The 14,937-nt window shown below is 57.9% G+C and overlaps 1 protein-coding gene across 8 annotated transcripts; it reads left to right on the top strand.

Annotated features, from left to right (window-relative positions):
• Nucleotides 1–5,049: 5,049 nt before the first annotated feature.
• Nucleotides 5,050–14,889, top strand: KLC2 (kinesin light chain 2). 8 transcript variants are annotated; one of them, XM_059401106.1, is made up of 17 exons: nucleotides 5,050–5,138; nucleotides 5,970–6,244; nucleotides 8,719–8,949; nucleotides 9,069–9,138; nucleotides 9,749–9,971; nucleotides 10,635–10,722; nucleotides 10,821–10,922; nucleotides 11,014–11,187; nucleotides 11,295–11,394; nucleotides 11,735–11,854; nucleotides 12,039–12,088; nucleotides 12,195–12,262; nucleotides 12,723–12,831; nucleotides 12,935–13,093; nucleotides 13,170–13,294; nucleotides 13,502–13,559; nucleotides 13,883–14,889. In XM_059401106.1, exons 2-17 carry the CDS (start codon nucleotides 6,017–6,019, stop codon nucleotides 13,964–13,966), a joined length of 1,989 nt encoding a protein of 662 aa, XP_059257089.1. In that variant the 5' UTR covers nucleotides 5,050–5,138; nucleotides 5,970–6,016; the 3' UTR covers nucleotides 13,967–14,889. The 8 variants fall into 8 exon arrangements, with proteins under 8 accessions (XP_059257089.1, XP_059257037.1, XP_059257046.1 ...); XM_059401054.1 differs by having other exon boundaries at nucleotides 5,074–5,138; nucleotides 6,007–6,244; XM_059401097.1 differs by lacking the exon at nucleotides 5,050–5,138 and adding an exon at nucleotides 5,154–5,282.
• The last annotated feature ends 48 nt before the right edge of the window (nucleotides 14,890–14,937 follow it).

Below are 14,937 nucleotides of genomic sequence, written 5' to 3'. Positions count from 1 at the left end.
GGAGAATGGAAATGTTCGTTCAATTTAAGAGGTAAAATCAGTAGGGGTAGGTGGTTGGGGAGGAAATTGGGTCAAAAGAGATAGAGCCAAGGAGAGGGGCTGGCTGGCTGCTCTAGGTGAACCAGCAGAGGGTGGGACATTCCTGGAAGAGATTTGGGCAGGAGATGGTGAGTTCAGGGCAACGATGCTCTGTGCTGCTCAGAGGTTAGTGTCCAATTGGAGTTGAAAAATAGGCCTGGACGGAGCTCAGGGCAGTGATCGGGGTTAGACGGAGATTGGGGCGTCCTGAACACACAGGGGAACTCACTGGACAGAGAAGGCGAGAACACCCCTGGCTGGGCGGAGCTCTCTCCATCCTGACCGTGTAGGGCATCTACTGCCAGCACCAGACAGCTTAGCACTTGTATCCAGACACGGCTTTCCATTTGCTGCCTCTTTTACTGCTCGCTTCCATCCCAAATGTGTTCTCCTTCCAACACCTTAAGAGACCGCCCAATATTTCGTATGCTTTCTCCCCACTCTCCGTCCACTAGCACCGGGTCGATCCAACAGTAAGGCTGGTGGTGATAATAATCCTAAATAACTACTAGTAACAGTGTCTGTTATGTACAAGGCCTAATGTTAAGATCTTAACTCTGCTGTTTTATTCTATTTCTGCAAGGATCCAAAGAGGTAAGTATGAGGAGCTTTATTTTACAAATGAGGAAACAGGTGAAGTTACAGAGCACGTGCAAAGCCCTATAGCAGATAGGAGATGGATAAATAGATGGATAGCAGATGGAGAAATATGGCATTGAACCTAGCTGAGGATGACCCCAAAGCCCGTGTGCCCTCTCACTGAACAGGGTGAGGACACCTCTAGTCTGGCTGGGAGGTCAAAAGGAAGAGAGGGTACCGGTTTGCCAAGTGGCTACCAGGATAGCAATCAGGAGCCTCTTGGGGGAGCTCTAAGCAGTCCGGACTCTTGACTCAGGGGCAGAAAGAATGGACAACCAGGGGTGTTCACAGTAGAACGAGTTCCTCAGGAAGCAATGAGCTGCTCATCACGTAAAGGAGACACGATCTTGAAGGAGCCTCCAATCTTGAGCATGTCATGAACCTTCTGACATTTCCAGGTGGAAGATATGCTTGGAAAAAGTGCCCCCCAAACACTTCCAAGAAAAGTAGTGACGCTAGCCAAAGGAAAAAGAAAAATTTAAGAAAGCAGATTTCAATGGAATAGGTGCTTCTGAGGATCCAAGGGGAAGGGGTGGGAGCAGGAGGAGTGATTTTAAGGGAGAAAACATTAAAAGTAGCAAAACAACCTCCCCAGGCATGGGACAGGCGGAGGCAAACTGATAAGCTCTGCAGAAAATGGCATAAGGAGCTGAATCACCACTGGGCATAGACTCCTCCCTTTTTCTCCGCTAACAGAGCACCCATCAGCAGACTGGCAGGAGACCAGCAGCTGCAGGGGGAATGCAGAACAGAGCGGGATGAAGTAACAGTCTCTTCTGGGAGATGCACAGTAGAACCCTCAGGGACAAGATTAGAAGCCAAGTGGCTGAAAAGGTTGGACACATGCAAGATTAAGTGCTTTAAAGCAAGATAAGAGCCTGAGAACCCAGCAGGGCAGACCCCCACCCCCACCCCTACTCAGCACACAGGGAGGAGCAGGGCAGGATGGCCAAAGAGAATCACAAAGAAAGCCCAGAACCCTGTGGAGAGCAGAAAAGCCAGAGCAGGAATCCAGCAGAAGTCATAAAGGGAGACTGAAAAATGCTCTTTCCATTTACCTGGAAAAAGATGACAAAAGGAATATGCGCTATTAGACTGAGAGAGAGCACAAGGGGAAAAGGCAGCGGTTGTGGCTGTGTGTTTGTGCTTGGGTATGTGTCATATGGTCCTACGTGGGCCTGTAAACACGGGCACACCTCCACGTGCATGTGGCAGACAAGTGTCCGTTCAGGGCTTCCAGGTGGACCTGCGTGAGGCTGTGTTGAGGGTGTATACAAGCAATCGGACCTCAGTTCTCTTGACCGCTACTCTATGTGGTCTGTCTCCCCCACACAATGCAGCAAAATAAGCTGTTCTATAGATGAGAGAAGGACATGGTGGTCACTGGGAGCCTGAGCTCCCCGACTACAGCATGCTCTCTCTGCACGTGCAGCTGCCTTCCCCTCTCCCGGCTTCAGTTTCCTTACTTATAGAACAAAAACATTTAAGCGGTGGCTCTCCACCCAGGACGCACAGCACGGGGCACCACTGAAGGCTTAAAATAATAAGAGATACCCAGGACCCACGTGGCACCAGTGAATCCCAACCTCTAGAAGAACCTTCCAATGAAGCCTCTTTCACAAGACATTCCCAAGTCGAGCCTCGATAAGAACGACAAAGGGGCCCTGAGCTCCAGATTCCCGTTTCCTCTCCAGGAACTTGCCGTCAAGTTGGGAATGCAGTCACGATATGAGGTTTTCATATCGTGAAATTATCACACCGATTATCACACTGCAGCCAGCCCTCTTCTGGGAGAAAAGGCCTATAGGAGGGCTAAAGGAAGACAGACCCCCAAACACTAAAGACTCCAACCTGCTGGAGCCTGGAGGAAGACTGACAAGGACAAACCCAAGTTCAACACTAAGGGACACAATCTAATGGATGAACACAGGAAACTGGTAACAGTAGGAGATCCTGGGGAGAAGAGCTGAGGGCTGAGGACAGCCATCAGAAAGAAAGAAGTATAGGGCACTGTAACTTGTAGGTGCCTTTTGAATTTTGCATTGTAGAACTATTCTAGCTACCTTTAAAAATCACTGGGGGAAAACAATAATGGGCAGGAGCTCAGAACTTGGAAGAACCTGGCAGGACGGAACTGGGAGGCACACAAGTCTAGGGTTTTAGCCGACAAGCTTACCCTGAGCAGACCCAGTGTGGTGGCTCTCAAACTTAGCCTGGCCTGCAACTTCACAGTGGGCAGGTGGCATTGTCCTTACGTGCGGACTATCCCTCTGTGATCCGTGAAGTTCACTCCCTGGCTGGATCCCTGAGCCCTGGACTGACTGAGCACCACATTCTGAGCAGTCTTTGATTGAACCTAAAATACACCCCGAAAAAAGAAACTGGAGTGGAGAAGGGTCAGGAAACTGGAGCAAGGAAGGTAAAGGGACAGGTTTGTCAGGACAGGCAAGGAGAAGCCTGGGTGGGGGACCACAGAGGTCTGCAAATATCTCCACTAGGAAAAGAGAAGAAGCTGTTCTTCCTGAAGACGGAACTTGAGTTTGGAAGGTAATTTCCGAGCTAAGGAGAACTTCCTAACCTTTAGATCAGTCTCACAGCAGAATGTGGTGAGCTCCCTGTCAAAGGACATCCTTGACCTAGGAATGTAGGACTTCTCCCTGGCAGAGATGATGCCAAGGGGATTCTGGCATCCACCGGGACACTGAACCTGGGGGACTCTGGGTCTGAATACACCTTGACTCATAAGGAACATCCCAGATCTCTGGGACCAGGGCCAGGCTTTGTTATGCAGGGTTTGTACCTCAAGGGGTTACCCTGCTGTCGCCCACTAGTGATATCAACCTAGGGGCAGTGGGGGCAGTGCCAGAGTAGCCACCAATCCAGAGCTGCAGAGCATCAGACCAAAACCTGGGCCTGGAAGGGATTTGGCAAGGCCAACAGGTGCCCCCTCCCACATTTTTTTTTTCTTTTTTAAAGATTTTATTTATTTATTTGACAGAGAGACAGACACAGCAAGGAGGGAACACAAGCAGGGGAGTGGGAGAGGGAGAAGAAGGCTGCCCGCTGAGCAGGGAGCTGGATTGGGGGCTGGATCCCAGGACCCTGGGATCACGACCTGAGCTGAAGGCAGATGCTTAAGGATTAACGACTGAGCCACCCAGGCGCCCCCACACTTTTTTTTAAACCAACATTTACTAATTGTTTTTGTGTGGCTGGCCAGGGGCTACTACGGAAGTGAACATGACAAGCAGGTCTTGGGCTGCATTCTAGGGAGGAGACAGAAAACCAACAAGAAAAATATTAGAAGAACTAAGTTCTACAGAGAGAAACAGGTGTAGGAGGTGGCTCTATGAGAAGTCAGGGATCATTCCAGCAGGGCCAGGCAGGCAGGACGCCTGGGTGGCTCAGTTGGTTGGACAACTGCTTTCGGCTCAGGTCATGATCTCGGAGTCCCAGGATCGAGTCCTGCATCGGGCTCCCAGCTCCACGGGGAGTCTGCTTCTCTCTCTGCCCTTCTTCTCACTCATGCTCTCTCTCCCTGTCTCTCTCTCAAATAAATAAATACAATCTTTAAAAAAAAAAAAAAAAAAAGAGAGAGAGAGAAGTCAGGGATCAGAGAAGGCTCTCTGAGGAGGTGACATTTACTCTGAGGCCAGAATCACTTTGCCTTGGGCAGGTGGTCAACAGACATCACTTGTGGCCATTCACCCACAGGGATAAGACTCTCTGTTTCCACAGATGCCCAGCTGCTGTTCGTCAACTTTTTCTCCCTTAGGGCCAAGAAGCCCTTCCCCTAGGAAACAGCCCTAAACTACTACGAATCCCACAGGGACATAAACAGTTCTGAAAGTTGGGCGAGGGGCATAACTAGTCTGTGGAGACAAAGGGGCCTGGGATCAGACCTGGAAGACGCGGGTAACAGCAGTGCTCGGTTCATTGGGTCTTTGTGGGCATTAAATGAGTGCATGCACTTAAAGCATCAAAGCGTCCGACATACAATAAGCGCTCAGGAAGTGGCAACTACCTCGATAAACGTCAATAAATGTCAAAAGTCTGGTTCTGTATTCGGAGGAGGCCAGGAGGCCAGGCCTTCTTCTTGCGCCTCGGTTTCTACCGCTGTCCTCTTTGGCCGTGGCACTGGGTGCGTGCAGGGTTAGGATCTCCCGAGCCTTTGCACACCCCTGCGACCTGGGGGCGGTGTACAGTCGAGGAATCCGAGGCCGCGGGGGTAGGGGTGGTGGCCTTTGGGAACCGGTGCCTCCGGGAGCCCCCGCCCCGCCCCCGCAATGACCCCGCCCCCCACATCGCATGGCCCCGCCCCAGTCCCCCCTCCCAGCCCTGAGAGACTCCGGCCTGCGCGCTCCTTTAAGGCAGCCTGCGGGAAGAGAAGAGCGCGTTTCGCCCCCTCCGACGCCGCCGAGGTAGAGGCTTCACCTTTAAGGCGGCGCGGGGACTGCTGGGAAGGCCGGCGGGATGGAGGCGGCGGGACCCGCTCACGGCTGCGGGTCCGGGTGAAGCGGGGCGGGAGCCGGAACCTGAGCAGGAGCCCGGCCCGAGCCGAAGGCGTAGGTCCGCGCGGGCTGATCAGGTCGGGAGACGGGCCTCTGGGTCCGCCTAGGGGAGGGGTCGTCGTGGGCGCAGGCTGTGGGAGAACGAGGCCGGCCTGCTGGGAGGGGGCGCGGTCCTGGGTGGCCGGGGGCGGGAGCTCGGCCTTTTCAGGGGAGGGGGATCTGCGGGACGTCGCGCCGGCGTACGGGGAGCGGTCATTGTGGGCGCGGCCTCGGGGTGGGGGGAGACGAAGAAGCCGAGATCTAAAGGCCCTCTAGGGGAAGGGTCTCCCAAGGGGCGGCCTTCCCTAGAGGAGGGGCTCTGTGACTCGGCTGCCTTTTGGGGAAGGGGCTGCCCGAGGGGTTGGGTCTGCATCCCCTAGAGGCGCCGGGGTCTCCTGCACTGGAGTGAGCCTCCACGATCCCTGTAGGACCGTTCTCCAGCGCTCCCTGTCCTGGCTAGGGGAGTCCCCGGGGAAGTCCCCAGCCGGCCTGAGCCGGTGGTCTGGGCCGAATCCGGGTCCAGCCTCACCGGTCTCACCGCATTGCGTCTCCCTGGCCGAGACGAGCTGGGCGCGCCCCCTGTAGGCCGAGCGCGGGCACGGTACGGGTTGCCGGCTGGGGGACCCGGGCACCCTGGGGACCCAGGCGTCCTGGGACTGGAGGTGTTTACCTAATTCGGGGCGGACGGCGGTGTGGCCCCAGGCCCGGCACTCGCCTGCCCGCCCCCTCGCCTTCACAGGCGGCACGCCATGGCTACGATGGTGCTTCCGCGGGAGGAGAAGCTGAGCCAGGATGAGATTGTGCTGGGCACCAAGGCCGTCATCCAAGGCCTGGAGACCCTACGCGGGGAGCATCGTGCCCTTCTCGCTCCCTTGGTAGCTCATGAAGCTGGCGAGGCGGAGCCGGGCTCACAGGAGCGATGTGTCCTCCTGCGTCGCTCCCTGGAAGCCATCGAGCTGGGTCTGGGGGAGGCCCAGGTAGGCTGGTGTGGGATGCTGAGGTGGGAGGTTACGGGAGGGATGGAGCCTTCCAGAGGAATCCTGGCAGTGTAGGAACAGAACCAGAACAGGGAACCCTGTGGCCTCTGGAGCCCACGGTAAATATCTGGTGAAAAATGAACTGGCTTTGAAAACCCCAGCTGTGCCTTGCCTCAGAAGAGCCTGATCATCCTTTAGTCCCCACGCAGAACCCTGTTCCTGACTTCTCTGATGGGTAGAGGAGGCCAAAAGCATAGGAGAACAAAAAGGAGGTCCTTAAGAACCGCCTCCCCTTCATTTTCTTATTCATTCCTTTACAGGTAAATTATCAAGTGCCCACTATGTGCCAGGCAGTCTGTTATGTGCCAGAGACACAGGTCCAACAAGAGACAAGATCTCTGCCCTAATCTACTGGGGAGAGAGTCAGAAACACACGTACATTTGCTACATGTTGTGATTAAGTTCTACATAGAGAACAAGATCTTGAGATAGCTTAAAGCCGGAGGTCTTGTTTATGGGTCAGGGAAGACTTCTAAGGAAGTGACATTTAAGCCAGGACCCGAAGGAAGAAATGAACTGGCCTTCAGAAAAGGGAGGGAGGCAAGAGGTTACATGTGCAAAGGTCCTGAGATAGGAGAGATCTTGTGGTGGGAGAAAAGAGAGAAGACCTGTCTAACCAGAGCTTCCTGGGGAAGGAGAGGGACAGGAGAGGCCTGTGGACAAGATCATGCTGCAGCTTAGTAGCTTGGGTCGTATTCTCAGAAAAGTAGGAAGCTTTTGGAGGGCTTCAGTAGTCAAAAGATACAGTCCGCCTTAGATTTTAAAAGCTTCCTTTGGGAGCGCCTGGCTGATTCAGTAGAACATGTGACTCTTGATTCTGAGATTGTGAGTTCAAGTCCCTTGTTGGGTGTAGAAATTACTTTTAATAAAAGAGTCTTAAAATAAAAACTCCCTTCGGCTGAGGGGTGGAGAATGAACCATATGGAGCACATCAAGGGCGGAAGCAGGTGGCAGGTAGCTAGCAAGCCACTGCCGGAATTCAAATGAGGAATGGTAGCCTGGACTACAGAGGTGGCTGCGAGGGAGGAGAGAAAGGACTGCATGTTCTGGATGTTCTGGAGGTGGGTCCAGCAGGACCTGGAGGTGAAGTAAGGGAGAGGGAGAGAGAGAGGAGGGCAGTGTAACCCAGAGTGTGGTTGCAGCAAGTGAAGGGGGCAAGAAAGCCTACATGATCAGGGGTTCTGTTTTGGTCCTCTTGACACTGGGGCTGCCAGGACGATATGGTGATGGAGATAATTCAGGAGGCGGACGAGGGGTGGACAAGGAGTACACACTTTCTCCAGAGCAGTGTTGGCTGAGATGCCGTCTGGCTCCAGATATCCTAGGCAGGTGGCATCATCTTGGTTTCCTTGTCTTTAAAATAGGGCTCATGCCATCTGCTGTGTATACTTCCAGGCTGTTTAGGGAATTTTTTAAAAAGCTAGCGGTTGTGAAAACACCTGTCACTTACGCATTTGCTAGTCAGCTAGAAAGTGCGGGGTCCCAGACGGCCTGGCCCTGTGGCAGTGTGGTGTGCTGGTCATTCCCTCCTTGGCCGGTTGGCTGCCGGGTACGGAGAGAAACACAGAGGGGTCCCCCTCCTAGTGTGCGCAGACGCCGACACAGATGGGCAAGAGGATGGCATGGAGGGAAAGTGCCCTTCTTTCCTGGGGCTGCGGGAATGACCCTGGCTGTGAAGGGTGGAGAAAGAGTAGAGCCTGTGCGAGGCTCCAAGGCAGGAAGAACTTAAGGGCTCAGGAAAAGAGTCCTAGAGGTTGGAAAGACGGGTAGGGGCTGAAGCTGAGGCCTCTGGGTCCCCTTCCCCTCTGGTTCCCAGGGGGCTTGGGACACATACACCTCTCCTTTCTAGGAGCTGCATAAGACCAGGGGCTTACCTTGGCAGAAATCAGGATGGGGTCTTTCCATGTCCCTTCAGCCACTTCTCAGGGTTCTTAGGAAATTGCTAGCGCTGGGGTAGGGGGCACTGGGATAGTGGCTGTGGCAGCAGAGCTTGGGTACAACCCCCAGGAGAGACAAAGGAAGAGAATGGCTCGCTCAGGGAAAGCACAGAACCGCAGCCAGCCCTCTTCGTGATCAAGTCAGTGAGGTGGGACCTGGGAGTTTTAATGCAGAGGACTAGCTAGAGGCCCAGGGGAGGGGATGGACTTTCTCCGAGTCCAGCAGAGCCAGCCTGGGAACCCAGGGCCTGACCCCAGCAGGAAGAAGCTGGGGTGGGGGGTGGGGGGGTGGTCCCAAACCTCCTGGGTTCAGGTCCTGGACTAGGGTCTATTTGGGGCCTTCGGGGGAAACTCCCTTGACAAAAGGAGAACTTGGTGGCCCTCAGCCCTGTAGGCAGGGCCAGGCCCCAGCACCCCAGGAGGCCCAGGCTGGGGGTGGACGAGACTAGCCCTCATCCTGGCTGGCTGGCACCACAGGTGATCCTGGCGCTGTCGAGCCACCTGGGGGCCGTGGAGTCAGAAAAGCAGAAGCTGCGGGCTCAGGTGCGGCGTCTAGTGCAGGAGAACCAGTGGCTGCGAGAGGAGCTGGCCGGAACCCAGCAGAAGCTGCAGCGCAGCGAGCAGGCCGTGGCCCAGCTCGAGGAGGAGAAGCAGCACCTGCTGTTCATGAGCCAGATCCGCAAGCTGGATGAGGACACGTCCCCCAGTGTGAGCCCCCACCACGGCCGCTGCAGGGCCATCGGGCGGGGGTCCTGGGAGCAGGGAGGGACACGGAGTCCACTGGGCTCTGACCCAGCCACTGACACTGACGCTCATTCTGTCCTCAGGAGGAGAAGGGGGATGTCCCCAAAGACTCACTGGATGACCTGTTCCCCAACGAGGAGGAGCAGAGCCCAGGTGCAGAGGGGCGGCTGGTTCTGGGGAAGGGGAGGGGGGGGCTGTGGGAACTCCTGTCCTTGGGACCCAGCGGTCACCAGAAACGGTGACCGAAAGTCCACCGTGTTCTTTCCCGCCGCGTTTCTGACCATCACAGCCCAGCATGCTGGAGTCGTCAGGCAGGTCTCACGTGTTGCTTCTCTCCCCCTAAGCTCTGAGGAACAGGTATCGCAGTAGAGAGCTTTGGAGCAGCCTGGCCTGGGCTCAGGTCGTGCTCTGCCACAAGTCGTCCTGGGACCACTGGTTTCTCTCCCTCTCAGCCTCCTCTGAGGGTTGAGGAGGACGCATGCACAGGGCTGAGCCCAAGGCCCGTGTTCGGCTTGCTAATGGCGTCGAGCCCCCATGTCCAAGTCTCCCTCCTGCAGATGGGCAGCTGCGGCTCGGGGGTTAGGCGGCTTGCTCTACAACACACAGCTTGAGGGATTGGGACTAGGACTCTACCCACTCTACAGATGGGGAAACTGAGGCAGAATAGCTAGTGACTTGTAGGGTAGGTCAAAGGCATGGCTTGCATGTGCCAGCCCCGCCCTGGGGAGCAGTGGGCACATCTGGTCTGCTCTTGGCCTTGCAGCCCCCAGCCCTGGAGGAGGGGATGTGGCTGCCCAGCACGGGGGCTATGAAATCCCAGCACGGCTCCGCACGCTACACAACCTGGTGATTCAGTACGCCTCCCAGGGCCGCTACGAGGTGGCCGTGCCACTCTGCAAGCAGGCGCTCGAGGACCTGGAGAAGACCTCAGGCCATGACCACCCTGACGTCGCCACCATGCTGAACATCCTGGCTTTGGTCTATCGGTGAGGGCGCCTCTGGTCACAAGCATCTGTGAGAGTCTGCACGCTGCCTGAGGGCTCCAGCCCTGGGTCACAAACCCCCGGTCCCTGCTGTGGGCCGGGACTGGGCAGCTCGGCTCTACCAGGCAGCCCGGCCGCAGATGAGGAGCTTATGCCCAGAGAGGCCTGGGCCTATGGGGTGCCTAGGGCCTCCCTGAGTCTGGGCTTATTGGAGGATAAAGGCTTGGGCATAGCTAGGGATGGGGACATAGCTAGAGTCCTGAGGACTCTAAGGACACAAAGGAGGCAGTCCAGGTCTTTGGTGAAAGAGGAGTGCCCAGAACATGAGAGGGTTGGAAAAGTTTTCCTTGCTGGAAAGAACAGTATGAGCAAAGGCCCTGGGGAGTAGACAGCAAGGTGCACTGGGCATGAGGAAGTTGGGGTAGAATCCTGGGGAGTCTGGCACATCCTATCCCAGTACTCGATGCCCTGGTGAGTTGTGAGTAAACTGTTCAAAGTCCCCCCAAGCCCCTGGAGGGCAGAGGCTGACCAGGTCTCCCCAACCCCTGCGTCATAATCATCCACTCATCAATAAATACCAGAGGAGTGACCATGGGGATCTGGGACCAACAGGGGGAGGGCCTTGGGCTGGAGGACACCCCTCACTGTGCTTCTACCTGCACTCAGGGACCAGAACAAGTACAAAGAGGCTGCCCACCTGCTCAACGATGCCCTGGCCATCCGTGAGAAGACACTGGGCAAAGACCATCCGGCTGTGAGTGAGAGTGGGTGCGAGGTGGGGGCTGGCCCCTGCCCTGCCCTGGGCAGGGCCCTGGATCACTGAGTGTCGATTCTGCCCCCGCTCCCCGACAGGTGGCCGCAACATTAAACAACCTGGCAGTTCTGTATGGCAAGCGGGGCAAGTACAAAGAGGCCGAGCCCCTGTGCAAGCGGGCGCTGGAAATCCGAGAGAAGGTGGGAGCAGGCAGGGCTGGGCAGGCCAGCAGGGCCCAGCAGGCGGGGGCTGAGGGCAGCCCTGAGCCCAGCCACTGGCTCCTGCTCCCAGGTCCTGGGCAAGTTTCATCCGGACGTGGCCAAGCAGCTGAGCAACCTGGCCCTACTGTGCCAGAACCAGGGCAAAGCCGAGGAGGTGGAGCACTACTACCGCAGGGCCCTGGAGATCTACGCCACCCGCCTTGGGCCTGATGACCCCAACGTGGCCAAGACCAAGAACAACCTGGTACCCTGAGCCGGGAGTGGGGCGGGGCGAGGGCAGGAGTGAAGGGGAAGGAAGGAGAAGGCTCAGCTCCCCATATCCCCGCTCGCTCTCTGGGCCCTTCCTTCCAGGCCTCCTGCTACCTGAAGCAGGGCAAGTACCAGGACGCAGAGACCCTGTACAAGGAGATCCTCACCCGCGCCCACGAGAAAGAGTTTGGCTCTGTCAATGGTGAGGCTCAGACCACCACGTGCCCCCGGCTCACACAGCGCAAGCCTGGCCGGCCATCAGCATCCAGGGCAAATACTTGAGCTTGGCGGGCCCTTGTGGGGTCTGGCTGGTTCCCAGCCGTGTGTATGCACGTGTGAACACATGAGCCTAACTCACACAGCCTCCCGGGTCCTGCTGGTGCTGCGTGTGCCCTTAGCAGAGTCTTCCCCTTCCTCCGCTGGGGATTCCTGCTCACTGTGAGGGCCCACCCCGAATGTTTTCCCGGCTGGGAAGCCACCTTCCAGCCCCCAGTGGTCAGTCATTTCCTGCTCTGGGGTCACAAGCCTGGCCTGTCCTTCAGGCCCAGCATGTGCCCCAGGCCGTGGACTTGAGGCGTTTAAGGACCCGCTCCCCCCAGGCCTCTATCCCAAGCCCCTCAAACACAGGCCCGTACCATGTCATCTCCGTGTTCCAGAAGAGGGTCAGTATTGTTTCGAGTCTGTTTTTTGTTCACTCATTCATTCATTCATACCTTCATTCATTCAACGAAGCCCAATCCTGATCCTTTTTGGGTACCCCCGACCCCCTCCCCAGACCCCAGTCCTATGTTTCAACCAGGAGAAGCCTATATGGGAGGCTGGTGACGGCCCCCTTTCTCCCCCCAGGGGACAACAAGCCCATCTGGATGCACGCAGAAGAACGGGAGGAGAGCAAGGTAGCTCCGTGGGCAGGGCTGGGGTGGTCTGGGGAGGCAGGGTGAGCTGAGGGATATGTAGAGGGGAGGGACTTCTGCCACCTCCCCTGACCATTCCTTCCTCCAGGACAAGCGCCGGGACAGCACCCCCTACGGGGAGTATGGCAGCTGGTACAAGGCCTGTAAAGTGGACAGGTGAGGACGGCAGGGTGCGGCTGGAACTGAACAGACGGCGGGAAACAGCATCCTGGGTCAGGGCCCGGTCCAAACTCTACGCTGCGTAATGCTCACACACACACACACACACACCCCTCTGTGTCAATTTGTCTTTCAAGAACTGAGTCATAGGCTACCTGTCCCAAAAAGGCTTTCTGCACTGGGACAGCCCGATTATCTTGCCCTTGGGTCTCCCAGCTTTTAGTCCTGGTGGCAACATCCCACTTAGGGCTCTGGGGCCAGGTCCCCAACCCTAGACACCTGGGGTGATTCCAAGACAGGAGAGTCTAAGTAGGCCTAGCACAGGGCTGGACACAAGAGGGGAGAGATTCTGGTCGGCGGGATGGTTCCTCAGGGCCCCATGTGGGCCGGAGGCTAGGATGGGCCTGGTTGCCCGGGGAACACGGAGTTGGACACCACCCTGCTGTCCCATCCACAGCCCCACAGTCAACACCACCCTGCGCAGCTTGGGGGCCCTGTACCGGCGCCAGGGCAAGCTAGAAGCTGCACATACACTGGAGGACTGTGCCAGCCGCAGCCGCAAGCAGGTGGGCCAACGGGCATGGGGGGATGTGGGCAGGGACCTGGGTGGCCGTGTGTGTTCCCGTCAGGATTCAGGGCTCCAGCTGATACGCCCTGCTCCTCCCTCAGGGCCTGGACCCCGCAAGCCAGACCAAGGTGGTGGAACTGCTGAAAGATGGCAGCGGCGGGCGCGGAGACCGCCGGGGCAGCCGAGATGTGGCAGGGGGGGCCGGGGCGCGGCCTGAGTCTGACTTTGAGGAGGCAGGGCCTGCAGCTGAGTGGAGCGGGGTGAGTCTGGGGGCTGGGCCGGGCCAGGAGGAGGGGTCATCAGTGTGGCAGAGAGAAAGACTGGTCCACCCCGCAGGACGGTAGTGGCTCCCTGCGGCGCAGCGGCTCCTTTGGGAAGCTCCGAGATGCCCTGCGGCGCAGCAGTGAGATGCTGGTGAAGAAGTTGCAGGGTGGTGGCCCCCAGGAGCCTCCTAACCCCAGGTGAGCCTCCCAAGAAGCCACCCGGTAGCCCACCCACCCCAGATGAGCTCCTGACCCAGGTGAACTCCCTCATCTCCCGAAAGCTCCACCACCCACCAGATCTGCTCCCCTCCCGTGAGCCTCCGTCTCCGGCCCCCGCCCGACCCCTTCCCTCCTCCTCCCTCACCCCGTTCCACCCTTGGCAAATCCATGTGTTCTTCTCCTCAGGATGAAGCGGGCCAGTTCCCTCAACTTCCTCAACAAGAGCGTGGAGGAGCCCGTCCAGGTATGGCTGGGTGGGTGTGGGGGTACTGGGCAGTGAGGCCCAGGCCCCAGGGCCCAGAAACTGCATGTCCTGTGTACTGGCCGAGCTTGTCGGCCACGTCTGCCCATTTCGAAACCTTTCCAGCTCTGTGCCGGGCCTGGCTTTGGGCTGGACCCTGGGAAGACAAATGAGGGAAACCCAGCTCCTGCCGGGGGTGGACGTGCAAGTGGCCGGGGCCGACACAGTGACTGTGGGAGATGGGCGGGAGGGCCAGGGACTCTGGCTGATTGGGCCCCATCTGGGCAGCAGCATGACACTGAGCTGCCTGCCCGCTCTGCCCACAGCCTGGAGCTACCGGCTTCTCGGACAGCCGCACCCTCAGCTCCAGCTCCATGGACCTCTCCCGACGAAGCTCCCTCGTGGGTTAATCCTGAAAGGGCAGCCAGTTGCCAGAGCCTCCACCCGGCACTGCCCCCACCCCCAGCCCTTCGCATGGGCCTGCTGCTTGCCCCACCTGTCTCTCCCAAGGACCCCCGTCTTTTCTGTTCAATCTCAGGGTAACCTCCTCCCTTGTCATCTCAGCCTGAGCCCTGGAGGCTGGGCCTGCCCGCTCCAGCTCCGGCTCTTATTTATTCCATCCAGCAGGGCCCCCTCTTTAGGTTCAGGGCCAGGTGAGAGGCTGGCCAGAGTCTCCAAGATAGAGACTCAGTGGCCCGCCCTCCCCAGGCCCCACCGAGCCAAGAACACTAAGCACCTGCGGTCCCTTCAGCACTCCTGCCCTTCTGCCCCCAACCCCCCGGCCGTTGCTTCTGTATATAGAGAAATAAGTTATTGGCCGCGCCCCTCCCCTCAGTCCACGGTACTGCCCGGTTATGCCCTCACCGTGCCCTTCTCTAGTGGTACCGCCCAGGCCTTAATCACCCCCATTCCGCGCGGTGGTATCTTCCAGGCTCTACATCTCGGGGAGCGGCGCCTCCCCAAAGGGTTCCCTGGGCCTTCTCGCGCTCCTCCTGGCCTCTGAGGGGCGCGTTGAGCCCCATCATCGCCCCATCATCGCCCCATGCCCCAGGACGGAGAGCCCTACCCTTGCCCGTCCTCTCACCGCCGGGTCCCGCCCAGCGTCCCGGCCTTATGCACTGCCCCTCCCGCCCGGCCCCGCCCAGGCACGGCCTGACCCCGCCCCGGGCACCGCCCGTCGAGCCATCCTGCCACGCCTCTCCCCTCGCCTGCGGCTTCTTGCTAGGGGCAGTGATGGCCCCTGTGGCAGGAGGGGCTGCCCCAGTTGCGGGGGTGAGGCGGTCTCTCTCTATTTTCAAATGTTGCTGTAGAAATAAAGACCGTTTGAATCTGAGCCGGGCTTGTTTTGGGGGCGGAGGCCAAGGGCCCCTAGCGTCTCTAG

Source organism: Mustela nigripes, chromosome 1 (assembly GCF_022355385.1).
Source record: "Mustela nigripes isolate SB6536 chromosome 1, MUSNIG.SB6536, whole genome shotgun sequence".
NCBI classification, from domain to species: domain Eukaryota; kingdom Metazoa; phylum Chordata; class Mammalia; order Carnivora; family Mustelidae; genus Mustela; species Mustela nigripes.
This window is presented reverse-complemented; position numbering and strand designations above follow the sequence as displayed.

Coding starts and splice junctions, on each gene's coding strand:
- KLC2 (XM_059401106.1), top strand. CDS start 6,017: ATGGCTACGATGGTGCTTCCGCGGGAGGAGAAGCTGAGCCAGGATGAG. Junction 10,923..11,013: donor CGCTGGAAATCCGAGAGAAG/GTGGGAGCAGGC, acceptor TCCTGCTCCCAG/GTCCTGGGCAAGTTTCATCC. Junction 12,263..12,722: donor AAGGCCTGTAAAGTGGACAG/GTGAGGACGGCA, acceptor TCCCATCCACAG/CCCCACAGTCAACACCACCC.